Source organism: Zonotrichia albicollis, chromosome 11 (genome assembly GCF_047830755.1).
Source record: "Zonotrichia albicollis isolate bZonAlb1 chromosome 11, bZonAlb1.hap1, whole genome shotgun sequence".
Taxonomy (NCBI): domain Eukaryota; kingdom Metazoa; phylum Chordata; class Aves; order Passeriformes; family Passerellidae; genus Zonotrichia; species Zonotrichia albicollis.
Genome location: NC_133829.1, coordinates 14404807 through 14431595, shown reverse-complemented (window position 1 = coordinate 14431595; position 26789 = coordinate 14404807). Strand labels below are relative to the sequence as shown.

Sequence of the window (26789 nt, the reverse complement as noted above, 5' to 3'; positions counted from 1 at the left end):
GTGCTAAGTCAAGAGAAATAAGGAATAGCATCCAGGATCAGAAACAAGAGCTGAGGGAAAAGAGTGGAAAAGGTGGCCAGGATCCCTCACTTGGTCACGGTGAGCAGTTTGAGCAGTTCAGCTACTTGGCCACACTGTAAGAGAGGGCAATGTGCAGCACGAAGCAAATCTGCTCTGCCCTTCCTTGGAGCAAACTGAAGTAAGACAAAGTAGTTGATATCTAAGGATATCCAAAAGCCAGGTGCCAGGACTAAAGCCCAACAGTTGTCAGGAGCGCCCTGGGACATCCACCACAGCTGGCCACCACCTTGCCTTTAAACAAGCACCAAAGCAGAGGCTTGGGAGGGAGGGCTGTGCTCTTCCCTGCAGCCCAGGCAGGGTGAAGCTCTGCCCCACGGCCAGCAGTGACCCAGGTGTGGAACTTGTCAGGGTTTGCTGAGCTGGAGCTCAGCTCGTGCTAACAGCCCCAGCAAAAGCACTGCGGTCTGGCTGGGCTGAGCAACTGAACTGGAGTGCACTGGAGAGGCTGAGTCACTGTGCACTTGCACAGCTGCTGTTCCTTTGCAGCAAATGCTCACAGGTGTCACCCCTTCTTCTCTGGTGGTGCTTTTGTTCAGAGGATAACTGCTGTCCATTATTTGTGTTTTCATCCACATCACTCGTGTGAAACACATCCAGCTGCAAGGGAGTCCATCTTTCTCTGGCATATTTCTCTCATATCCTTTAACTGTACACATATACATCTGCTCCTTTCATAACCTTTGGCAAAGTAGAGTCTTTCAGCTGATGGTGTTGCCATTCTAATTGCAGTAATCCTTAGGAGATGTGATTTAGACCATGACAAGACTTTTCCTTTAAAATTAGCCTGTTAGTACAACAGAATATTTAGAACAACAGCTGAAAGAATTTTCTTACTGTCTCTGTGTTGTTACTAATTCCCTGTCCTTGATGTTGTGGATTAAAGTGGTTAGGAAATAAAATTCATCTTTGTTTCAGGAAAGGAGACAGGATAAGGATACATAATTTTATGTGAATATACTCTTTGAAAAATCAAGGCCAATATTTCTGTTATTTTTAACCTGCTTTATCATGGACCTCTGAACTTTTATCTTTAAATTTAAAATTATGGACTTCTTTAAGCTCAGAGAGAGTTCTGTGTTTTTCTGGAAGAAAATATGGAAATATCACAGCTCAAGTTAGATTCCAGTGCAGGTGAGCTTACAGAGTCATAGCTAAGTTTCTCACCTTCTTTCAGAGCAGTTCTGCATGCTAGTTCTGTCCAAGCTTTGGGTAAGAGTGGTGATAAAGATGAGAAGCTTTTGGATTCACAGATGAGTTCTTCTGTTAGGGAATGTTGCTTTCCATTTTGTGACAGCTTGTCCTCTCTGCTTCTGGAGTGATGGGTGGATGACTCACCAAGAGATCTGGAGAGGTGTTACTGCATTTACACAATAAATAAATGTGTATTTCTGTCACATGTGGATTCCAAAGAATTTTTGCAAGTGTAGAAATAAATAGAATGGCAACAACTTTGTCACGGCTGTAGATGGCTGACCTGGAGGAGGCCAAGAATAGTATAGGCTTAGTGATCTAGGCCACAGATGGTGAGGGAATACTTTTAAAAATAAAGAAATTGAATTTGTGATAAAGTGAGGTCCTGATTGCTATCATCTTTACTGTAAATGAAAAGCAATCCTACCATGAATAAGGAATGGTTGTATGGAAGTGATAGAAGTGAGGTCAGGACTCAACTGTCTTTTAGTTGAAAGCACTTAATGATCTCACAGAAGAGTGGAAAGAAACCTCTTCCTTTAAACAGTAATCTCCCAGGGTGCCATGGAGGTGGTCTTGGTGTGAAAATATTAGCCAAACTTGGGGGAAGCTTCAAGCTTTGTTGGCACAAAAACGGTTCTGAACCTTTTTCAGAGCTGTTTACTTTCTAGACTATTCAAATAATGTTAAGGTTTCTTCAGATGTGGTCGGAGTTGGTTGAAGGGGCAGTTAAGCTGTCCAGGCATTGTAACTCCCTTCAGTGATTTGTGAATACAAAGGTCTTCTATTTCCAAGCTTTTCAGACCTTTAATCTTCACAGGCACAGATGTTCAGACGGAGATTTTATACAAAGGACGGAAACCCAAATCGTTTAAGCTGGTAATATTTACACTTACCACGTACTGTAAAATACAAATGGTTTACTACTTCTCTGATTAAAGGCTTCTAAAATGCACTGAAGGATTAAAATGGCTGAGCACACGAAGCAGGCAGACATGTACACATTGTGTCATGATGTTTTGGTTGGCCTCTGCTCCATTTTTCTGCTAGCCTTGAGAAAAGTTATCTGCACGTTTTGGGGGAGGAGGGGGGCTTGGTAAATTGTTTTTTATCAAACCACCAGTGTCCCACATGTTTTTTATAAGAGGGATAAAAAATGCAGTTGTTGCAAATGAACATACATAACAGGGACTGTAAGCATATGTTACGTGGACTTGCTGCTGGGAAGTTGCCATAGCTATATAGGTATGGACTTCATTGGAAATCAGCTGAACTAATGCTGGAAGAGTATTCCCTGAAGATGTTTAGACTGGTGACAGAATTAAAGGAGCTCCATAGATGTGTTTACAACACTGGCAGGGAAACAATGCTACACTTGAACAGGTTCTAAAACGAAACTAACATTTCCTCAGCCCCTTCAAAATTTGGCATGCTCTGCCCTGAGCAGTAATTCAGGTCTCATTTCTGGGAGTCTGACTGGTTTTGTTTTTATACTTTTAAAATTTTAAGAAGGGGAAGTCCAGTTCTTACTTTGTGGTTTGATCATTGATCAGTTATAGTCACAAAAAGTGGGTGTTCATGAAAAATGCTGTGTTCATCTAATCCCAAGTATGACCTATGCATTTGAAGGCTATCTGTACACTATTTTACTGCTATTTTGAATCCTCAGTCAGTCTGAGCCTGGCTGTGGTAAAAGCTGCATGCATACCCTTTGTGACAGGCTGTGCCCTAGTGAATCTTTAATTAGTCAGAACTGTAAGGTGAAGAAAGTGCAACCCTGGAGTCATGGAATCAATAATCATGTTTTCCAAGTGCTTTGATACTCCTTTACTGACAATGGGGACAGTTTGGTGTCACAGTGTGGGTTAGCCTGTGTGGGGTAATGAGAAGAAGGACCATGGAAGAGACAGTGAACCAAGAGCTAAAGCCTGAAGGGTTTTGGGGACTACTAACAGAACTTACAGGGGCTCTTTGCTCTGGGAAGCACAGGACAAAGAGGGTAGAAGCAGCTGAAAGTAAGTCATGCTGGCTTCTGTTAATTCCACTTTGCATCCAGTGTATGAATATGGGTTAACTCAGTGAATACCACTGGTAGTATTTTAATGAGCAGGTGATAAAATGTTCTTCTGGATACAATTTCTTTGCCTTTGGGTGAAAAGTAATACCATAAAGCTTTGAGAAATATATATTTATGCCTGATATATACCTTTCAGATGTATATTTAGGAATATGATGTAGTTAACTTGTTCATGAGCCCATTTCCATTCTGGGCATTTACCCAGAAAAAAGAATTACTGGATAATATGTTAAAAATTAAATCTATGAAATCTAATAACATTATTGTATCTAAACTGAAATGGTAAGAAATACCAGAATGTCTGGCTTGGTTTAGATATTTCCATGTTTAAAGCTTGCCATTTTCTTGTATATATTTTCAGTTTTGAATTTGGATTGCTATAGCATGCTTAATATGTACAGAATACTTAGTAACACAGGCTAAAGCTACAACAGCTTAATTGTGTAGCTGGCTAAAAGGTATATACTGTCACCAAGTATTATAATCATTATTACTGTGAAATTCCATCATTAATTCATATTTGGAGTATGGTATGCAGCACTGCACACCCGTGTGAGAATGTAGGAGTGGAAAAGGTGCTGAGAATGAGGAATTCCTTACAAAAAGAAACTGAGCAGATTAGGACTGCTGAATTTCAGAAAGGGATCCTGGATTGTGTTAGCAATTGCAAATCAGACATCATAGCATGATGAGAATGCAGAATGATTGTTCTTCATTTGTCACTAAGAAAAATCTGGGAGACACAGTGAAATGGTCAGGCTGCATGTATGACCAGAGCAAGAAAAGCACTTATTCAATGTAAATTTACAATCTTTTGGAAGACAAGATTAAAAATATACTAAAAAATGTATTAATTGTATTCATGGAGAGTAAGTCCAGTAGTGATTGTGAAGAACAATGGCAATATGGTGTTTAGCTGAAGGAGGCCCTTAAATTACTGATTAGCTGTAAGCAGAAAGTCCCTCGATGTCTCAGAATTTGTCCTGGTTCTTACCCTGTTTCGTGAAGTTTTGTTTCTTCCACTCAATCAGAAACACAGTACTGAGTTAAATGGGCCTCTGACCTGAGCCTTTCTCCTCCCACTTTTCTGCGCAGTTAATTTGTATTTAAGCTATAGTTTAACACGATGAAGTGTCCTACAGTATGTTAAATTAGGGTTTGTCAGATCAGTACAGCATTGTCTGCCATTGTCTTCCTGCACAAGAAGTTCCATTTTAAATAGTTGTGGCTTCCAGTTCAAGTGACGTTTCCTCTTCAGGGACATTCTTGCATAGCACAGTTTCAACAACTGCTGCTGAAATCCTGAGATGTGGATCTTATTCCTAAGTTCTGACAGAGGCAGTACTAGAAATTGGCATTGAATTTCTATACCTTGTGTATTCCTACTTTCTGCTGAATTTTTGACTCAGGATCAGAGTGATTGGTGAATTACATGAATTAAGATAAACTATTTTTCTATTTAAAATGTCATCTATGTCAGCCTGCTGGTAGTATTTTTAATTCCATGTGATTTTAGAAAAAAAAAAAAAAAACAACAAACTCTTTTAGAATAAAACCCATATGTAGTGCAGCTCCTGTGTACAAAAGGGACAAAATACAAGAAAACTGGGGAAAGAGAACAGAAAGGGATGCAGGGTACTGGTGAATAAAGAAAGGGGTGACCCTGAAAGTATCCTTCTGAAACTCCAACCTCAATTCCATTTGCCACTCACTGGTCAAAAGGTGGCAGGTTGGAAGATATTTGGTGTGTACACAGTCATTATGAAGAAAATTTCTCATTTAAGCAATCTTTGATAGCAGATTAATAGGAGCTGCAGAAATTGCAAGCACTTGCTTACCTGAAAACTTACTTGTCTTACTTTTCTTTACGTTGTTTCTTGTACAGCTGCATGTAGTGAACAACATTGTGTCCACTTCCAAGCCCTGGTTTAAAATTACTGAAAAATGTGTAGGAAAGAAAGAAAGGGGGAAATTAAAGGGAAAAAGAAATTGAGTTTCTAGAGGAAAATATTTGGTTGTGATTTGCAGTAAATAAAAATATTTGCAGCAAATAAAGATCTTGGTGGTGCACTTATAGTTAGAACTAGCCTAGGTCACCTAGAGAAGGAATCATTCATGAACTATGGGAAAGTAGATTAAATGGGTTGGTTGATCTCTATCAATGGGCTATGTGATTCTCTTAAAGAATTTAATCTCATGACTTAATTTGGCAAGAAAAGTTCAGTTTGCATTTCACTTATTCCCCAGTGCAGGCTCAGACTCTGCCTTTCAGAAAGTGTGCTTTTAATGGGGAGTTGCTAAAACAAGAGAAGGAGGGACCTAATGTCAGGGATCTCTGAGTATGTGGTGTGTCTGAGAGGTTCTGAAATACTTCAGCTGAATCCTGTAATTTCAGCTGTAATTTCTTGGCTGTATCACAGAGCTGTGGAAGAATTTCTTCTTGGCTACTAAGTTATCTGGAAATCACAGGATCAAAGGAGGGGAACCGGCCTGTGAGTGCTGAAATTCAGCTCCTCTGCCCTGGGGAAGGGTCAGTGACACCTCGTTTTCCTGCTAGAGCTTTAGGATTGGTCTCAGTGTTGCCGAGATCTCCTCAGGCAGTTCGTTCCTGGGCTTTGTTTGCCTTCTCTCTAAGTAGTTTCCCCCCTTTAATTGGGGTCACCTTTGATTAAATTTAAATCCGAATGGTTATTCATGTGTTGGCTATAAATGAGAACAGTTTGCTGCAAAGAGAAAAGTAACGGATCTTTGTATTTATTTATGTACACTGTTTGGAAGTGTCATATTATCTGATGTGTTTCTCCTTCCCTAAACTAAGCAGCTTCAGTTTATTCAGTCTCTCATAGTAGAACTCACTGAGTAGATTATGCCATCAATTGCACCTCTCCTCTGAAGATCCATCTGTAGCCCATATCTTACACAAAGTAAGAAATCAGTAAGAAAAGTGAGAAAATCAAAGTTCATAACCGGATTTGTTACTGAAAATTTCCATCTCAAAATATTATCTTACAACTAAGTAGTATTGATGAATTTATCTATCAGTATGACATTATAATGTTACTTTTTTAAAGTTTTATTTTTATGTTCTTCCTTAACTAGCTGGATTAAACCTTCTTGTGCTATGTTTACAGCTCTTTCACCATGAAGATTAGGAGGTGTGAAATTACTTTACATTGCCTTCAGTCATATAAAACATCATTTTATCTGAACCAATTCTTGCTGCAATGAAGTTTGGCAGCTGGAAGGTTCTGTGTGTAGCAGGTTGACACTTTTCACTATTCAGTTTCTATTTCTGCAAAATGGTACATTTCTTGTGTTAGTGAGAACTTGAATTGTTTGCAGGTTATAGTTTTTAGTTGTTGCCTGCGCGAGTGTGTTTGGCATTTAAAAAAACCAGGTGTACTGAACCACTGTAGAAATGATTACATAGCCCAAACAAGTGAAACTTTGTCTGGTAATAAAGGACTGTTAGTTTTACAGTAAGAAAATTGTACTGCTGACTGAGTTGAGACCAAAAGAGTGTCTCTGTGTGTAGTCATTACCATTTAATATCTGAGGGTAGAGCACATTAATGCATAGTGTAAGTATGGGCAGTGAATATTCACTGGAAAAATCACAAACTGAAGAATAGCTTGTTTAGTTGGTCAAAGTGTCAGCCAGTGGTTCTGTTATTGGATATGGAAGCAAATGTAGCAGCCAGAAGGACCCTGCTGCATGTTCTAAGTTTGACATTATGTGGTATTAGGTTGTACAGGCTATTGGATTTTAAAGGCTCATGCCAAATGGAGTATGCACAGGAAAAGAGACATTAAATACAGAGACATCTGCTCCTGTTTTCCAATGACATGGGAGAAATGGGTAACATATCACACTAATGCAGATGCTTTTTATTAATCACAAGTTATAATTAAATGCAGTGTTTTCTGTGGTTGGTGATGAAAGTGTGAGAGCAACCTCAGAGCGGGGAAATGTTTCAGATTACGTAGCCCACAAGTGACTATTACCCAGCAGCAGCAGCAGCACAAACCCTGTGCTGGCTTGCTTGTTGTATTTGTAATGCTGTGTTCAAGGCATGTGTGCAAAGCAGCCTGGCCTGTCTGCAGGCAGCTGATGAGGAGGGTGTGCTGCTCCCTGGCACTCTGGGGCACAGCTCAGCCACCAGTGTGGGGCCAGTGCTGAGAGACCCAGGGTGTTACCCAGATGGTAACCCTGTGCTGTTATGCACTCATGTTGGAGGCAAAATTATTAAGGGAAGTTACGGGTTTAGGTTCTCATGCTGTGAAGGGGGAGAAGTGACAGCCAGACAAGGCTGGCTTTCCAAAGCTCATTTTGAGGTAGCTGCACTAGAATGGGGCTGGAGAGGTATGGCAAACGTTTGTGGACAGTGCATTTTCTTGTCTCCTAGCTGAAATGATGCCTGTGTGTGCTTGTTGGTACAAAACTTGTTCAGAGTATTAATAAACTACTTAAAGGATACTCATTTAAAAGAATGTTCTGCATATTAATACTGTGAGAATCAGATATTGGGAACCTGCTTAAAACCTTGTGATTCAACTAGTTGTTCAAGAGAAGCAAGAGAAAACCTGCAAGTTTGAGTACTTTGTTTAGTGCAGTTTAGTTTGTTTAGTGCAAAACACTGAGTAATCCTGACTCTATCCAGCTCCAAGGGCAGTAAGCCTTGGGGATGAGTGATTGTAACTTCTGGCTGTGCTACCTTTCCAATCACAAGGTCAGGATGTTTAAAATATTTGGCTTGAGGGCTTACTCTCCTTGTGGAGAGACCCTGCCCTTTCGAATCCTTCCTAGCTTCCTTCCTGAGAAGGAATCTCTGCCTTTGGGGTTCTTTCTTTCCCTTGCCGTGTGCTGCTGAATGGTGAGTATGGACTAAGTGATACTGAACTCCAGACCAACAATTTATCCCATCTTTTATTGAGATTTCTGGGAATGTAGGATTGAGTGAGTCATCCTGATGTGGTAATGTGGGGACTGGGCTAAGAGTGATAATCTAAGAGTTAACTACAACAGCATTTTGGGTTGGTTGGAAATCAACCTGTCCTCTTACATCATTGCCTTTGTAAAAAGTTCCACATTAGATGGGAGTTCCTGAAATATTATTGCAACCACCAGCACTCTGCATTGTTGAAGCGTCAGAGTGCAGCAGAGCAGTGAGTGTCTGTTAACCCAATTTCATTACCAAAAGTGACCTTATTTCCTGCTTTTGGTAATATTATAACACATTTCCAAGCTTTGCATCATGCAATTTTTCCACTGCTGAGAACAAAGAAAATCTATTTCTATCCAGATAGTCCAGAAGAAAAACCAAAAAATAACCCAAACAAAAAAACGACCACAAAACCCAGAACAACCAACCCCAAACTTTTGTCCCAATGGTTGATGGCTGTAGGAGACGTCCTGTACTGGCAGTCCTTTGGCAGGCGCAGGGAATAGCGCAAGTTACTTCCGATGCCATTCCATTTCTCTTGTGAGTGCCGGGTGAAGGGCTGAACACCGAGGTGTTGGTGCTCCCCTTACTCCGGTGTGCGTTATTGCTGTTCCTAAGGCTGTCCTTGTGTCCGCAGGTGCCGCAGAGGATAGAGGAGCACGGCGATGCCCCCGAGGACAGCGGCGGAGTGCCGGGCCTGTGGGGCAGCTGGGGGCCCTGGTCCGCCTGCTCGCGGAGCTGCAGCGGCGGCGTCATGGAGCAGACGCGGCCCTGCCTGCCCGCCTATTACCGGGAGCGCGGCTACCGCCGCCCGGGCCGCCACTTCCCGGCCCCCGAGCGCGGCGCCCACCGCGAGGACTCGCTGTCCGCCTACCCCGGGCACGTCATTTCTGCCATCCGCACCTCCGTGCCGCTGCACCGCAGCGAGGAGCAGCCGTGGGCACCGCCGCGGAACAGCAGCAGCAGCGGCGGCCAGGGCGGGCGGGCGGCGCTGCGGGGCAGCCGGCACTCGCAGGGCCCGCGGCACAGCGCCAGGCCCGACAGCAGGTACGGGCTGGGCACGGCTGTGCCGGGGCACCCGGGGCTTCTCTACAGGGACCTTATCAGAGACAAGAATGGCTTTTACAGTGGTTACTGCCCTCTGCCTTACTGCCTTCGAGGCCCTCCCCTGACTAATACGTGATATCCGAGGGCAGATGTCATTACTCAGATTATCTCACTTTGTGTTGTGATTTATTGAGAGGTTTTGCCTTTTCTGCTGCACTCTCATTTGACATTTCCATTAAATATCAGAACAAATAAGCGTTCTATAATTGTATTCTTAACTTCAGCAGCCAGTCTGATATTAATTGGTTGGAAAAAAGTTAACTTTTTTCATAAAGGATGGTCAACCATCTGTTGACTTTAGTTCTACTCAAAACTCTTGTTTTGTATTTCTCTTTGTTGTCTTTTTGTTTTCTTTTTTCTTTTTTTTCCTATCTTTAGCAAATCCTACCTTCCTACCTTTTAGAAATTTTCCCTTTTAGCAAAATTTCCTGTTTGTTTAATACATAGAATATTTTAAACACCGTGCATGTTTTTATGAATTTCACAGTAACAGTCTTTAAGGCTGGGCGAAGCTGTGCTGTTATAAGTAATTCCAATTAATTTCCCCATTTCTGGAGAAACACTTCTTTATCCACTTAGATATCAGTCTATCTGATGTTCTTTTACATATGTGTGAAAGGAAAATAGATGTGTTTCCAGTCTGGAGACTGAGCAGAACAGGCATGGAGATCCCCTGGGATGGAGCACTCCTTAAATGTCTGTTCTCTGTCTTTCCTCTGTATATGTATTCCAGCAGCTCTCTGGTTCTTCCCCTCTCAGCTCTCTTCTGGGAGATGCATGAAGAGAAGATTTTTGGGGTAGCTGACAAATACACCCAAACAAAACAGAAAACACCCCAGTTTCCCCCTGCAGACATAACCAAAGAAACCTTTCCTATATCATCTGCATCTTTAAGATTCCTAGTGAAGCAGTCAATTGTAATTCCATTTTTCAAGATATTTTGCTGTCCTTAACAGCATAAGAAAGACTATTACCTTGAGGCAGTGTTCCAGCCTGGCTGGAATAAAACAGTAGATCTCTGTTGCTGCTGATAAAGACGTTCTTAGCCCCTGCAAGAAAGTCTGTGCATAGAAAAGAATACTTGAACATAGAATTAACCTGTAAAGCTCCTGCCTGTCTCAATGAAGCAAGTTTCAAAAATTGGGACCAGCTGTTCAGATGTTGGTCTTCTCTGCTGTTGCTGCCAATTTCCATTGTCACTGCTTTGTGTTTCTGTCAAACCCATGCCAATGACAGCCCAGACCTGCTGAATACCAAGTCAGTGCAGCACTGATGGTTTCACAGAGCTCAGCGAGTGCCAGAGACAGGATTAGTAATGTTAACATGAGTGCATTGAGGCAAAAGTCATATTTCCTTTTTTCTGTTTTCCTACTTAATAATTGGCTATAATGCACTTCTGTTCTGGGCTGTGCAGTGTGACAGCCCCAGGTTGTGGTGCATGGCTGGGTTATTGCTGGCATGGGAGCCTGGCCCTGAACTGTCCGCACAAAGCCATCCAAAGGCTCTGTGCTCTGGCCCTTGGCACCTGTGTGTCCCAGGGAATCCTGGCTGGCTGTGCACAGCCCCACTGCCTCTGCTGGGCTGCCATCCCCGGGGCTGTCCCTGCTGCCCTGTGCCCTCTGCAGGCTGGGAGGGCTTGGAGCAGCCACTGCAGCATTGGCCAGAGCATAGCACTGACTGTGTGCAGAACTGAAGCTGTGTTACTGCCTAAGAAAGGCCTTGCCTTATGAAATATTAAAATGCTCACTTTCCTGTATGATGGAGGTGTTTGCTTTTGAAAATTCTTGTGCTTTCCTAAGCCCAGTGCAAACTTCTGTACCACAGTTGATTTTCCACCCCCACACTCTCTGCCCCTTGGCAAAAGACTGGATTCAAGGTCAGTGTTTTAATCTTACTTGCATAATAAGTTATTTCCATCTTGTTTTAGGAGGTCCCTGGTGGCTTTAAAGCCTGTTGTATTGCATAACTTTCAGATTCCTTGGTGATGACTGTAAAAACAGAATGAGAACAAAAAATGTTATTTGAAAATGGAATCATGTGAATGACAAACCTAATAGTTTTTACTCTGGCTTTTGTAAAGCAAGGAAAACTTTCTTTACAAAGGAGATTACTGTTCCTATCAGGTAGATGGAAAATGGATTTCAAAATGTGAGTTACTCTACACATGATTTTTATACTGTAGAACTGTTTAGTGTTCACTAAAAGGATGATAGTGGAAATTCATGTCAGGCTGTTAAATAACACTTGTGTTTTCACAATTTGTACAGTCAGTGGAAACTTTCTGGGGTATTTCTATTTACTGTACTGGACTTTATGTAAAAGCTGTAATTTTAGAACACTTCCATAAAACAATAAGAGAGGAATGGACATCTGTGACTAAGATAAGCTCACATTGATAACATGGTAGAATGGAATTGGAGGGCTTCCAAGGCAAAGATTTTCAGCAGCAATAGCAGCCCTGTACATCAGCCCAGTGTGTTTGTATCATTTACCAGCAAGAGGAAGTGTTCTCTGCCTGCTTCCAGGCAGCTGACAAGGAACTGATTAGGGGTTTTTTAGCAAAATCCAAAATAGAACTTGTCTGTCATAAAATTTGCTATACCTTGTCTTTGAAGAGGGTATTCACATTTTCAACTTTTGAAACTTACTTTAGTTAGGCACTAGAAACCAGGACTGCATGAGAAGTTCAGGGGGAGTGAGATTTGAGGTACCTACAATTAGAAGCCTGGTTTAAAATAATTCAGTGCTCCCCTGTACTCAGTGCAGTAATTGAAAACTACTGAAATTCAAATGTGTTAATTACAATCACTGGTTGTCCACTGCAGAGGCAGGGAGCCCTCCCCAGCTTTGAAGAGCTGAGTTCCCCGTGGCACAGACTTGGTTTGTTATTTTTCACCTAGCTCAAGTGCATGAAGCACACACACCAAGGACGAACAGGAAAGAGGAGATAGGGAAAAATATTAAAGCACTTAGACTTCTTTATTGAGAGGCACATACAGAAAAGTAATAAGGGCACACAGATAAGATGCTTTAAGAGAGAAAGCACATGTTGAAAGGAAGTATTCATGAACTAGGTTTTAGTACTACTTAAATTTGCATTTCTAATTCTCTATTTTGGTGATGGCAAGACAGAACCACAATTCCTCACCAATGTGTTGAGTGTAGGATGTTTCCAGCTGCCACCTTCACTTTTGCTTCACTTAGGCTTTGGTGGCAGAGCAGGAAACCTCAGTGTCCTCTTGTGTGAGCATGATATGTACTTTGTTTCTGGGGTCATAGGAGCAGAAAGAAAAAAACCAGAATTATCACCAGAATAATGAAATAATTAAAGCATTCTTGCATAAATAGTGCAAGTTAAAGAAGCATGTTAATAAGGAAAAGGCTTCCCTAAAGCATTTCTTGTGTCTTTGGAAGAAGAGTGAGAGGAAAAATTTGCACTGAGGAAATAATCCAGAAATCATTGACTTCTCACATGGCTGGAGCTCTGGGCTTTTATTGTGCTGCCAGCAGCTGACGTGCACGACTGCTGTGCTGCTCTGTACCCTGTGTAGGGCCACTCTGCATTTCTGGGCCTTTCAGCAATGGAAAGGAAGAGTGCATCATTTAATGTCAAACCAGAATTTACTTTCTGAAAGTATTTCTTTTGCCCCCTCTCACAGATGCTCTGACCAGGCAAATGTAGGTCACTCTGTTGGCAGGTCTACAGTCAACTTTTCAAAGGACACTTCTGTTGTTATTTCCTTAAGCAGTAGCCACAGTGTTGTGATGCAATTTCTGTGACTTTTTCTATTTAGTTCCTAGAGGTGGAAAAATGTGTGATTGCTGGATCTTCAGGTTCAAGAAGGTTTTATTTTCTCAAGTTGTGAGGCTTTATATTTATTGGCATGAGTGTTTGTTTTTCTTAGTATCTGGAACGATACCCAGCTCAAGTACTTGGCCACCCCTCCTTTCATTAGTTCTCTCATGGAATGAAAATGTGATGGATTTTACCCCAAGCCCACTACGGTTCTAACAGCTTACTGTGGGTTGGTGTGTGTACAGAAGGAAGATAGAGAGAGAAGGATTGGATCCCTTTGTAAGGATACATTTTCCAGAAAGATCCAAGAGCAGGAGTGGTAATCAAACAATTCGTGTTGGTAGCACCTGGGGGATTTGAAGCCCTGTGAGGAAGGTTTTTCTTTTCCTTCTGAATAAAATTCTGGACAGGATCTAGGGGCAATAATGCTCAAATGAGGTGTTTCTTCACAAAATGAGCTAGTTGGGATGGCTCAGGCCTCACACATGCTTTAGGTCTCATTATTACCAAATCAATATCAATTTTTATTATGCTGCTGCAAGCATGCTTTGAGTGGGATTACCAGAAATAACCCCCTAACACAGTGTAATAATTGCAAACCACCTATGAACATTTCATCCCTTATGAGCTGGGCTCACTGAGGGAGGGAAAGTGAGAACCCTGCTACTGTTTAGTCAGGTACCACTGAATTATTGCCCCATCAGTGAGGGCTAGAAACAGCCAAACTTCCCATAAGGAGGGAAGGCATCTCAGCAGAGTTATGAGGGTTCTTGCATTGAATTTCTGCTGGTTTACCTGCCAACTGCATGGTTGCATTATTCAATCAAATCTTAAAGAAGAGGTTAAGAATTGCCTGGGATCAGAGGTATTATTGAAAAAGAGGATTGAAGTATTTGGGTTTGAATTTTGAAATCCTATCTCAGTGTTGAAAGTCACATAAATGAGGTTATACAGCACTTGTTGAGAGATCAGTAAAAGCAAACATACTAAGTTATTGTACTGGGCATATTGCAGCTCTGCTGAACTGGGGTATCAGTGCTGATCTCTGAGGATGGAAAATTTCATTTAAGATAGTCCACATCCCATTAATTAAACCTGTTCCCAAGAGATAGTTTATTTAGTGACTTTATTGTTTACATTTTTCTGAGACATTAAAATTAAATATCTTCTCCCTCTAATATGATATAGAAATGAGAGTTTTTGTGGTGTCATGTGGTATAATCCATTCTTCTTCAGAAGAAACACTTTTTAGACATTGTTGGTGCTCTGTGAATTCTAGCAGTTGAATTTTTTAGGACAAATAGGTTCACAATGATTTTGATACTCTTATGTATGTGTGATACTTGGGAAACAGTGCATATCCACAAATCATGGTGTGGTTACCAGAGTTACCATGAATGTAAAAAAGGCAGTTAGTTCCCATTTTAGTTCATGAAAGTGCCAATAGTGAGATGCAGTAACAGCCTGCCCTGTTGAGCTGCCCTGCAGTGTGATGGTGAAGGGAACAGCGTGCTGAGTGTGGCACAGGGAAGGGAACAAGGTGCTGGAGAGTGGCACAGGTTGGTGTTCTGGGGGAAGAACGTTCTGGAGAGTGGCACAGGGAAGGGATCAAGGTACTGGAGAGTGGCACAGCTTGGAGCTGGTGAAGGGAACAATGTGCTGGAGAGTGGCACAGGTCGGTGCTGTTGGCCCCACTTTGCAGTGATGCTCTCTGAAAGGGCTGCCTGAGCTCTTGAGAGCAAACATTTCAGAGATCTCTTCTTACTGCTGCAAGGCCGGTTTCCAGATCAGTGAGCAGACAGGCATGCATTTTGTAACACGAAACAGTCAAAGGGCTCTCTTCTCTCATTCATTCATGTTGGAGTGATTTTCTCCAGGTTGATTTGGAGCTGGTGCAGAGTGAGTACGTGGAATGCAGAGCAGCACAGGCTGTGCTGCCGTGGGAGTGGCAGTGCAGGGTGGCTTTTGATGGGAATCAGCCTGGCTGCTGGGAGCTCTCCTTCCTGAGTAGATGGAAACCTGCTCCCAGATCCAGTAGATCAGTCATTTTGTTAAAAATGATTCCTGTCAAAGAATCTGCTAAAACACTGTGAGGTATAAACTCACTAACAGTTATGAACAGTATAAGACAGTTTATTTTGTGACTTAAGGGGAAAAAATTTATGGTGGAATCTTTTTAAAGTATACCTTGTTAACTGTCTGCCTAATAATATATAAAGCATGAAAGAAAATTAAAAGCAGTAGGAGGGCAGGAAAGTAAATGATTGACTTGGACAATTGTAGGCCAGTCACAGTTTTGAATTATGGAGGAAATGCCATGGATTAAATGTGCATGTCTGAAATTATTTTAAGAACATTATCTAGTAATAAAAAAGTACATTAAAAATATATGCCCAGAGTGATCCTGTTAACTTACAGAATTAGGACCAGGTTTTTTCCAATTTGACATTTTGTGTCTCCAAGGACTTTTTCCATCTCCCTTTTTTTTTCTTTCCTTAATTACATTTTAAATATTTGAATAATATTTCAATATTTTCTAATAGTTTCATTGCTGACAGGAATAGCTAATAAGTCACTTTCAGTTCTTCAGAAAAAGAATCAAGGCAACTCAGTACTAAATACTCAAAGTGTGAGTAGATGGGTAGTGTCCTTTGAAACCTGTCAATTAATGACAGTAATGTAGTGCTGCAAAACAGATATTTTGCTATGATCTCAAGTATTAGGCTAAATATTGGCATACTTCTCCACAGAAATAGATTTAATTAATGGATGTAATTGATTCAGTTGTAGACAATTTTGCCCATTAAAAAGCAGTTCTGTTAAAACCATGATGAGTAGAAAGGCTTATATTTAAGCCAAAAAGCTTTGATAGGGATCTAAGGGGACTCAACTCCTTTAGAAGTAATTTTCTAACCAAAATCAAAGACCTGCTGTTTTGCAGCATTTTTTGAAATGGAAATTAAGAACAGCAACACCACAGCACAAATCAGTATAGTTTAAAGGACTTTTGCAGTGATAAATAATGTGGGCTGGTTTTTGGGAAATAAAGTATAAATAACATTTGTAACCTGTCTTCTCTCTTTTCTTCCACTTTCATCTTGCACATGAAACCTCTGTTTCTGCTGATAGATCCGTGTTAAGTTCAGCTTCAGCAGGTGCTGGCTCTGGGCTGTTGCTGAGCTGATAGGGCACAAGCACAGCCAGCAACACTTCAGAGAATGGATTATGGGCAGCTGCTGGATTCCCAGTGAGGAGAACCTGCAAGAACCTGGAGAATGCTGAGCCCTGGGCACCCAGAAATGCAGCTGGAGCAGACTCACTGAGGACAGGGGTTTCCTTAGCATGTTAGAGGACTTGAATGTTCATTCCAGGACAGGACTCCTGGCAAAGGAAGCCTTTGAAGGTTTTGAAAAAAGCCTCAAACTTGACCAAACTCTACACAAAATTAAAAGAAAGGTCTAGGTGTTGTTTTTACTCTATCTGAGAATCTGTGGTGACATTCTGTTGTCTTTCATTAGTGTGATTGCTGTGACTGGGAATACAGGGAAGAAAACCATCTCCTCTCTGCTTGTGGAATTATTTCTGCCAATAGGAGAAAATCTAGGGGGGAAAAAAAATCTGTAATTCCTATGCAGTTTTTTTTCTCCTTACCCCTGGTGAAACTGGAGGCTGAAGGTTGTTACCTTTCCTAAACATTACATTATTTCTTCAGAAGCAGTGAAAGGTTGTGAATTCAAAATGGGAGCAATCAGAAGCTTCTTTGGGTTCATTCTAAGGAAACTTTCCAGCAGCTGTACAACAAGTCTTCCTTGTTGTCATAAATGAGTGGTTTTGCTAATGTTCACCCTTGCAGTTTTTCTTCTACAAGAGAAGTACTTTGATACTAGGAGATAAGATAAATGAAATGCTGAAAAGCTCATGGAAATACATTCTTTATTCTGCCTGACATCAGAAGAGAAAGAAAACGAGTTGTGCTTCAGCTGGAAGTAAGCCAGGGAACTTTCATTTAGAGGCAGTGGGAGAAATGTAAGGAGAGAGGAAGTGATGGAAAAAGGGAAAAAATGAAAAAGGTATGTTGGAGAAAGGCTGTGGCAAGAGCACTTAAGAGAAGAGGTGGAGGCCCAGGAAATTTGCAATCTTACCTGTGTATTTTAAAGACACTGTATATCCTTAGTTCAAAGAGGGTTTCTATTCAGGATAAATAACCAGCCCACCAGCTCTGAAAGTGCTTCAGTCTTGAAGACCACTTGAGGTTCAAAGCACTGTTCTTAGCATGAAGGCTGTGAGGCAGTGATAATGCACTGATTTGCCAAGGCACACGTTTGCTTATGGCTAAAATTAGAAAAAGCTACGGCAACCAGATTCCTTTTTGACACTGCAGATGTGCTAAGAGGGGCCAGTTTGTATTATTCACAGCTGACATATTCTCAGCTTGAGAGAAATTGTTAGAAGTTACAACAGTAAAAATGCTACATCATCATCATCATGTTTGCTACAACTCTTACATTAACAGCACAAACCCTGATTTTCTTACTTGTCTGGGCAAATGTATTATTTGAAATAAAGAATATATTTAGGTTGGCTTAAGTTTAAAGGGACCCATCATTTTTGTTATCAAAGTGCTGAAGAGATTTGTCTGAGCAATCAAAGAGGTGTATGTGTATATGAGAATTATGCCCAAAGAAAGGAGATTGTCAGGCCTGCATTAAACAGCTGTTATGCCTCTGCTGGAGATGAACACAGTAGATCAGAGATGTCTGCTGGCTGTGGGCTGACATGAATTACATAGTGCTTTTCTACAAATATTTTTCTGTTAGCAGTAATTTACCTTTAGATGGTAACTCCATTCTTGGTGGCATTTTTCCCCCTTTTTGTCCTTGTTGACTGCAAGTTGAGTACTTTCTTTCCTCTTATTCTGTCTTGCTCTTCTTCTAGCCTAGGGAGCAACAGAAAAACTAATTTTGTGTAATCTCACTCTTGTTTAGGTCTGGCTAAGTAGGACAAGGCTTAGGGGTTCTGTTTCTTGCCTCTCCTGTATAGTTATGGGAAGCTTTTCTTTCTCTCCCTGAATACCAAACCCATTATGCTGCTCTCTGTGCTGTAACTACCAAAAGCTTCCCTCAACAATGACTGTCATGGTCACAGGGCAGATTAACAGGGATAAACACTTCAAGAGTGCTGGTTGCTTATCTGCCAGGGCAAATCAGCACTTTGGTTCACACATCTTGAGCTAGGAAGATTGATTAAAAGCCCCACGTGGCCATAAGGCTGGGATGGGAGGTAAATGACTTTCAGGGTTCCCAGCTAGCAAGAGTCCTGGGAGAATATAAGACTTGGGAAGAAAACAAACCCAAATAAAAACAAACCCAAAGAAAGGTCCCTTTGATCTGGTGGCTGTCTGACATCTGTAGCACTTCTGTTTCTAGAAAATAAGTATGTCAACTTATAATCTCTGGTTTTCACTGGAGTTCAAGTCAGTTTTGCATATATATTAAAAACATAAATGTATTTTATCTACAGAAGGAAAATTCTTTTTCTTTAATGGTGTCTCCTTTCCTGAGCTGCAAATGTCACCCAGAATAGCTGTATTCACTCATTACTCTGAAGTGGGAGAAATGGTTTTTGCCAGCTTACTTGTCAGTGTTAGGATCAAGGCCTTCTGAGATTCCTAATAGATCAAGCTAGACTACATCTTGGTCATATTTATGATAAGTGCTGTAAATACTTAACTGCTCCTTTGCTTATGGAGTCAGTAACTGTTTTCTCTCTCTCTCTCTCTGTTTTTAGAAGCAGAAACCGAAATCCCATTGGTCCAGGGAAGTATGGCTATGGGAAGGTGCCATACATTTTACCTTTACAAACTGACACTGGGCAGCAGCCCCAGAAGCTGCGGCGGCAGCGCCAATCGTCCAGGAGCCACCTGTTCCAGCAGAGCCCGGGCCTCCTGAGCCCCTACAGCCAGCCTGCTGCTCCCTCCCTGCAGCATGGCAGCCTCTACCAGGAGCCAGGGGGGCCTCAGGCAGGACACCAAGTCCTGGGGCCCTCGGTCTATCAGTCCCCTTCGTTCCCTGTGTCTCAGAGCCTGTTCCACGGTGGTGACTCCAGCCCTCAGGCCCTGCAGGGCCAGCCCCAGCCCCAGAGGGCTGCAGCCATCGTCTGCATTGGTGCCTACAAGCAATACAAACTCTGCAACACAAATGTAAGTCTGCTTTTCCTGTGTTTTGTGTCTTTGACAGCAGTTGGTTTTCCCTAGTATGCAAAATGTTCACCTAATCATTGAGTTAAGTTGAATTTTTTTAAAAATTAATTTAATTATTATTTTTGTGAACTTATTTTAGGGAATACTGAAAATAGATCTGTAATATTACAGCTACCTAATACTGTACCTTCAAGGGCTTTAATCAATCACTTAATCTACCGATATGTACAGTTCTAATTTGATGAAATCCAGGAGCATGAAGGAATTTGAGATAAGTATAGTAATTCAGAGAGTGACAAATATGGGCTGAACAATGTCAGAGAATTGCAATAATGGTGGAAAATTTTAGTTGTAATCATGATGAAGGGACAGGGTAATTAATTTAGTGTAAATTTTCCACTTTCATTCAGTGTGTTGATGTTATTTTGATTTTTGTGTGATGAATGTGGATTTTAATGGTAATTCTTAAGTGTGTGATTCACAGTGGTGAGGAGTGGAGTGTGTTGGGTTTGCATGGCCAGGTTTTGGTAGAGGGGAGGGTTGGAGGGAGTGCAGGTGTGGCAGAGAAGCTGCCAGAAGCTTCCCCCATGTCCAACAGGGAATCCAATGCCAGCCAGCTCCAGGATGGAGCCACTGCTGGCCAAGGCCATCACAGGATGGCAGTACCATCCCTGTGATCCTGTATTCTGAAGGGAAAAAGCTGTTGTGCAGGTGTGAGGTAGCCACAGGAGAACAGAGTGAGAATGTGTGAGAGGAAGAGCCCTGCAGAGGCCAAGGTCAGTGGACAGGAGGTGCTCCAGGCCCTGGAGCTGAGATTCCTCTGCAGCCCATGGTGCAGCTGCCCTGGCCCTGCAGCCCATGGAGGGCTCTGGAGCAGGGGTGCCCTGAGGGAGCTGTCACACCATGGGATGGCCCTGCTGGAGCAGGTCCTGCCAGGAACCTGCAGCTCCACGGACAGAGGGGCCCTCACTGGAGCAGGTTTGGTGACAGGACTTGTGACCCTGTGGGGACCCAGAGAGGAGCAGTGAATGAAGAGCTGTAGCCCATGGAGGAGTTTGTGGAGACCTGTGTCACACAGGAGGGACCCCGTGCTGCAGCAGGGGAAGGACTCTTATCTTTGAGCTGCAGCAGAAACAGCCTGTAATGAACTGACCATAACCCCTGTGCTGAACTCACCATAACCCCCATTTTGTCTCCCTACACCACTGAGGGAAAAATGTAGAGGTGTGGGGAAGGGAGGGCTAGGTGGAAGGTGTTTTTAAGACTTGTTTTGCTTCATGCACTGATTTTGATTGATAATAAACTCAATTTCCCTAAGTCAGGTTTGTTCTGCCCATGACAGTAATGGGTGTGTAATCTCTCCTGATCCTTATATCAACCCATTAACCCTTTGTTAAATTTTCCATTCCCTGTTCAGTTGTGTTGGGGGGTGATAGAGTGGCTTTAGTGGGTACCTGTCACCCAGCCAGGGAGAAACCACCACCATCACTGACAAGCCTAATGTTTTTCCAGGAAAGAAACTGAAAAATGGAGTTTGGATAGGCCGTGTTATGAAGGCTGTCTGCTTCTCAGTCCCATAAGATGAGGTTATCCCTTTGTGAGTGCTAGTCATGTTCTAAACAGCATTTAGAGACAGCTCCCAGTAGCCTGGACCACTCCAGTGCCTTTCTGTGGTGCTCTGTGCATTCTGTTTCAGATGATACTTTTACCAGCATTCAGTTCTATGTGCTTTGATTTTTAACTTCCTAATTTATTGGAGTGAAAATCTGTTCTGTGTTAATTTTTAAATAAAACTTAATCTGTTTTTATTTGGTTCAGAATGTTTTTCTGGGTGTAGCTCCATGCTCCGGGCAGTCTCCCATTGTATGTGGGAGGCAAGTGAGGTTTTGTTCTTTGTCCCCATAAGTGGTTTCCATCCTGCTAAAATTTCCAGTTTCTGCTGGGCCCTTTTAGTATTTTCCAAAGTATGTCTTCTTAATACCTTTTTCTTATTTGTCCTTCTAATCTAACTTAGTGTTGCAAAGATGCAGAAGTCTGTATTTGGATATTAGAAGCAGAATATTCAGGAGATCTGGATAAGCTGACATGACAGGCCGTGTTTTTTGGATGGGTGAACATCTGATTCTTCTGCCTCCTAGAAATCCTGATTTGTTCAGTGGTACCTGCATAGTGGAATATGCAACAATGGAACACAGGATAACAAAAACAACCTAAACAAATCAGATGAGTTCCTTTTTGCTTCTTAGTTATGACTCTTGCTTTATTTCTGAATAGAGTCCATTGATTGAGACTGGAGCAGTTGATTGAAAAGACCTAATGTCAAGAAAGCTTTAGTGTATTTGTCTGGAATGGAAAACATGAACGGCTAATTTGAGCCTCTGAGAATAGTCTCTGGGACAAATTCCTCTTTCCAAAAACACTTTCTGTTTTTTGAAGGAAATGGGAAATGACCTTAGTGCATGGGCATTAATTTGGAAAGTTTTCTGAGCTAAATTTGCTCACTGTGTCCAAGCGATACACAAATGTCCCAGTCTTTATTTCATCCCTCACACATCAGTGCACAAAGTTGGACAGTATTCTGCCTGACTTAATGTGACAAAATTGTTTCCAGGAAAAGGTCTTTTAGGAGGGCAAGGGGTAAGAGATGAGGAAGTTAGAAATGAGGTGGAAGAAAGAAGCAATCTGAGATTGCCAAGGTATGGAGAAGGAAGGTTTGTGGAAAGCGTTTGCTGAGAATGGCAAAAGGGCGGCAGAGTAGAGGGCAGTGAGCTTGTGAATTGGACAGTGGTTGGACAGGTCAGCATGGTGAGTGCTTTGGCCATTGGCAGATTTCTTTTGATGGACGAGAACAGGAGTGAAAATATTTTCATGTTAGTTTTAGAATCTGCTATTTAAACAGAAGAATTCAACTGATGAAGAGGAAACAGATGAGCACACTGCTGCTGCCTCTGTGCCGTTGTTGCTTGTATAAATACAATTATAAAGAAATCTGTAATACAGGAGGATTAATAGAAAGAGAAATTGTAGCTGAAGTAGTTTCTCCTAGGCATGGAACTCTACATAATTATATTCTTTATTTAGTGGTGTTTCTGTTAGCCTTGGAGAGGCTGTAATTGCTATTCAGGGTTATTTTGCTCCCCAGAATGTGGTAATTAATGTAATTATAAAAAAGAAGTTGCTAAGAACAGTTTTAGTGTAAGGCCAGGATGAGAACCAAACAAGGCTGATAGTGTTTCACTTTGTTTGCTTGTTCTTCCTGATTAAATGCTTCTGCACGCGGGCTTTAATTTAATTTATCCGCAGCGACATGTACCACTGGTCTTGCCAGCAAGCAGAGAACAGTATATTTTTATTTCTTTCTTTTCTTTGATTCTTCCTGGAGCATACCAAAACTGAAAATCTCCTTTATTTGAAGTATTCTGTTAACCCTTATCCTGGTGTTTGGCCACTCCCTCTACAGTTTCTCCTGAGGGCAACTAATTAATAACAAATTAAGTTAATCTGCCTTGGTCCATTAGGTCATTTCCTCATCATTGTACATTTATTGTTTTTTCATTGATAGCTGAACTCATTTCACATGACTGACAGATTGATTCATTAAAGGTAAACTGGTGAGTTTTGGTTAGGGAGAGCCTGGGAAGTGCTTGTATTTGTTCAAGTGTTCCTGCAGGTCGTTAAACCTATTTTCTTATTATATGAGTGGCTTCCCCTGTTCAGCACCTTGCATGCAAGCTCACCTCAGAACACAGAGCTGCCTGTCACACTCTTTGGCAGGAAATAGGCAGCAAACATCTCTCTTTACCTCACAAACAGCTCTGGCTGATCTAACTGAAACCATAAGCTACCTGCAATATAATGGGATTCTTCCAATGTGGTCTCAATTCCTTCAAAAATAGGGAAGTGGTGAGTAAATCTCCCTTATTTCTGTCTGCATTAAAGGAGAAGGAATTATATGCATGTGTGGTTGAAGTAGAATTTGAATTCAACCTTCTTTGTGTGGTTTGTCACCAGAACAAAGGAAGCAACTCAAATGGAACATTTGTTTACTGAGCACTTTCTGTAATTAATTGTCTCGAGCATTGCCAAGTCACTAGCTCTTCATGAGAGCCTGAACGTGTGAGAATATATTTGTAAACCAACTGCAGGCTGCAGGTCTCCTGGACAGGGTACACAAGGAGGCTCTCAGGCTTCTGGATATTCCAGACTGCTTAAGGGAGGTTCATAACAGTGGGCACACAACTGATGCCCTTTACTATTTCCCAGTACCACTTGCTGTACCTTTTTCTCACATGCATAACACCTGTGTGCCCTTTTTCTCTTTTGTTGTTGGTCAATACACATCAGCATTCCAGGCTTCTTCAAATCTGTTCACCTGCCTTACACAGTGCACCCCATTAGGGATCAGCCACAGCCCCATTCCTGTTCTCCCACGGTTTCTGCATGAAGAGTGATACTAAATAGATGTAAAATCTGAATTTTCTTTAGCTATGGCTTGAGGTGTGACTTTTTGGCCAAATTCATATAGGACTTTGGAACAGTCAAGGTAAAATGTATGAAGGAGTAACTCCTGAGGGCTCGGTGAAATATTTATGGATGAAATTTTGCTGAGCAGGTCCAGTTCCATTCCCAGTTGCTAGACTGCCACTGGTTCATGTGCATTACTGTCATGTCTCCAGTTACACTGTGCTGTTTTTATCAGTATTTGATGTGACTGGTGTTTAGCAAGAAGCCAGTTGTGTTGTGGAGAAGTGTCTAGATAGGATCAGAAGACAATGACTGCCTTTACTTTCTTGGCCTGCCTCTCCAGCTGTGCCTGCTATTGATGTGGTAGCACAGCTATGGAAAAGCTGGCTTTTGGTTCTAAGTGTCCTCTGCTGGATCTGTGCTCCTGCATGCAGAGCTTTTGAGAATGGCACCTGAGAAGGGAATAGGAAATACCTGAAAAGACAATTTTGGAAATGGAAAGAGGTTTTACAGTAGCAGTGATGAGGTGAGGTAAAAGACTCAGGATCAATCCTCAGCTCTATCAAGATGGGACAAATTAAAATATTTGATTTTCCAAAGAGTCTTACTGATGATAATAATGCTGAGTTACAGCTGTGCCACTAAAAGGCTTTTTTTGGATGCAGAACTCTAATTAAATAGAGTTACAATGTTCTGCAGGAATGTGTTGAGTCCATTAAACAGTGATGTGCTTTTCTGTCACCTAAGGATATAGGTAGGCATTGGCAGGGTCCCCTGGCGCCTGGAATCTTGGGCCATCCACCAGCTCACTGGTGTTCTGCCCAAGCAGTTTTGAAAATTTTCCACTCTATAGAAACCGAAACATTTCCAGTGCTTCAAGTTTTAGCTAAGGTCGAAATGGAAATGTTTAATTTTGTAGGGAACAGAAAACATAATTCCCAGACAAGTCTTTTCAGAATTGATATGGGGTGCTGCAAGTGTGCACTCTTTAATGTAGTTGGGATGCTCACCCATTGAGGTGAAGACTAACAAAAGCCTATGTATTTCTTGGGTGAACTTTTTTTTTTAAGACTGAAAAGCCCCTTGTTATTCCCAAGGAGTTACTGTAGGGTTTATTTATTCTCCTTTTGAGATTTGTATAGAGTAGGTGTTTGACATAAGTGGCAAAGTGGGGTTAAGATGACATATCTTTTCCTGAGGAAATTGAAACTTGACTTTATGTGAAGAATTTTCCATGCAAACACTGTGGGATTGTGTGTAGGTTTGGTAGTCTGACGTTCTGTGGGTGTATAGGAAACTTATTGAAAGCTTGCATTACTTTGGGCATTGGGCTGTACTGTCCTTCCTTTTGAATGTTTTGCTATTTGCAGCAGAGGTGTGTAAATATTAATTCAGAATGATTTGTCACCAGTACAGGCTGAACTTATCAGAGGCTGGCACAGAGATATTGCTTGTAAAGGTCTCATGTAGTTTGATCAGTTGTCATTTGTGTACAAAAGTCACAGAGAAACATCTTTGATGGAACTCTTGGACCACACTTGTTCCCTCAGTATCTCTGCACTGTGGTTATGTGACATCACCTTCAACATCTGAGAACCCTGCATTAGAAAGTCTTTTGTATGATGACGTTCTTATTAGAGCTTAAATAATTATGGGAAACTGTTTGCCATAAGTCACCAGAAGTATGTCAGGGTAACTTTTAAAGCTCTGTCCAAGGGTTTTATTGTGCAAGTGTGCTCTGTACTTGTGGCAGTAATACAGAGTTGGCTGTTTTACATAAACTCATTATTACTAGGTTAATTACTTACTAATGTAGTAAAATGTTCATAGTCAGTCCCAAATCACACAGTTCAGAAAACCTTGATGTCTAGAGGCTTGTTGGTTTTAATTGAAAATTGGATTACTTAGTTTGATCAATAAATCTAAGCCATTTTAAGCATCTAGGAGTCCAGGAGTTATGCCCTGTTGTGACAAGAACTATAAAAGCACAGACCAAAAGGAAAGTGCAGGTTAATATTTGGTAATGTATACATGGCTATAGCCAGGTCCTGTATTCTCCAGGTCAGGGAGAAGTGACCACTGGGATTCTGTAACATTCTTATGGATGAGATCTTTGACTTTATTCAAGGGCAGTGAGATATAAATGAAATACAGTAGAGCTTAGAATAGAATAAACACCTTAAGACCATAAAACAGAAATATTCCACTGGAAAGCAAAGGTTGAGATTATGAATCAGTGATAAAAAATCTACTAAATGTGTTAGAGTTAGCCAGCTCAAACATTCACTGTCATTGATATGTTTGGGGTTTAGCTTGAACGCTCAGGGAGCTGGATTTTCCTTGGACTCTGTCAACTTCCCAATATGTATTTTCTTAATTTTTAATGCATAAGAGTATTTCAGAAGCTATGGTTAACAGTAGTAGTTCAGTATTTTATGGTACTGCAGGATGCATTGAGCTGCTCTTTCTTCTTCTTTGAGGTTTATTTTGAAGTTCTGAGCCTGTTGCATGATTTTGCTGGAGAAGTCTGCCTCAAGTGGAGTGAATTTGTGTCTGTGAAGAGCTGAAGATTCAGACTCACTTTTGTGTAATGGCAGTGTGACATAAAAATGTGAAAAATTCATCTTAGTGCCTCAAAATCAAAATACAAATCAGTTGCCTAAAGCTCTTCTTTCCTAACTTCCTGGTGAACTTTGGATGGGAGGTTTCATGTAGCAGTTGGAGTTGTCTGAGAAGTTACCTTGCTAATTCTTAGAATAAATGGAATACATGTGTCTTGGAGAAGAGGAAAGAGGAAAAAGATCCACAGTTATTCCATCACTTCATCAGTTATGAATAGCAGCATTAGCACTTAAAATCCTGTGGAGTGATTTGGAAACTTCATTGGGATGCTTGTTGAAATGGAACAGGGGTTTTTGTTCTGCAGTAGAAC

The 26789-nt window shown here is 41.5% G+C and overlaps 1 protein-coding gene across 3 annotated transcripts in view; it reads left to right on the top strand.

Annotated features, from left to right (window-relative positions):
* The window catches only part of THSD4 (thrombospondin type 1 domain containing 4), a 236275-nt gene that overhangs the window by 27418 nt on the left and 182068 nt on the right, over window positions 1-26789 (top strand). For all 3 annotated transcript variants that reach the window (XM_074549455.1, XM_074549454.1, XM_074549456.1), the window contains exons 4-5: window positions 8929-9338; window positions 18982-19393. In XM_074549455.1, the coding sequence (XP_074405556.1) occupies window positions 8929-9338; window positions 18982-19393 (822 nt within the window). The remainder of the gene's footprint in view (window positions 1-8928; window positions 9339-18981; window positions 19394-26789) is intronic.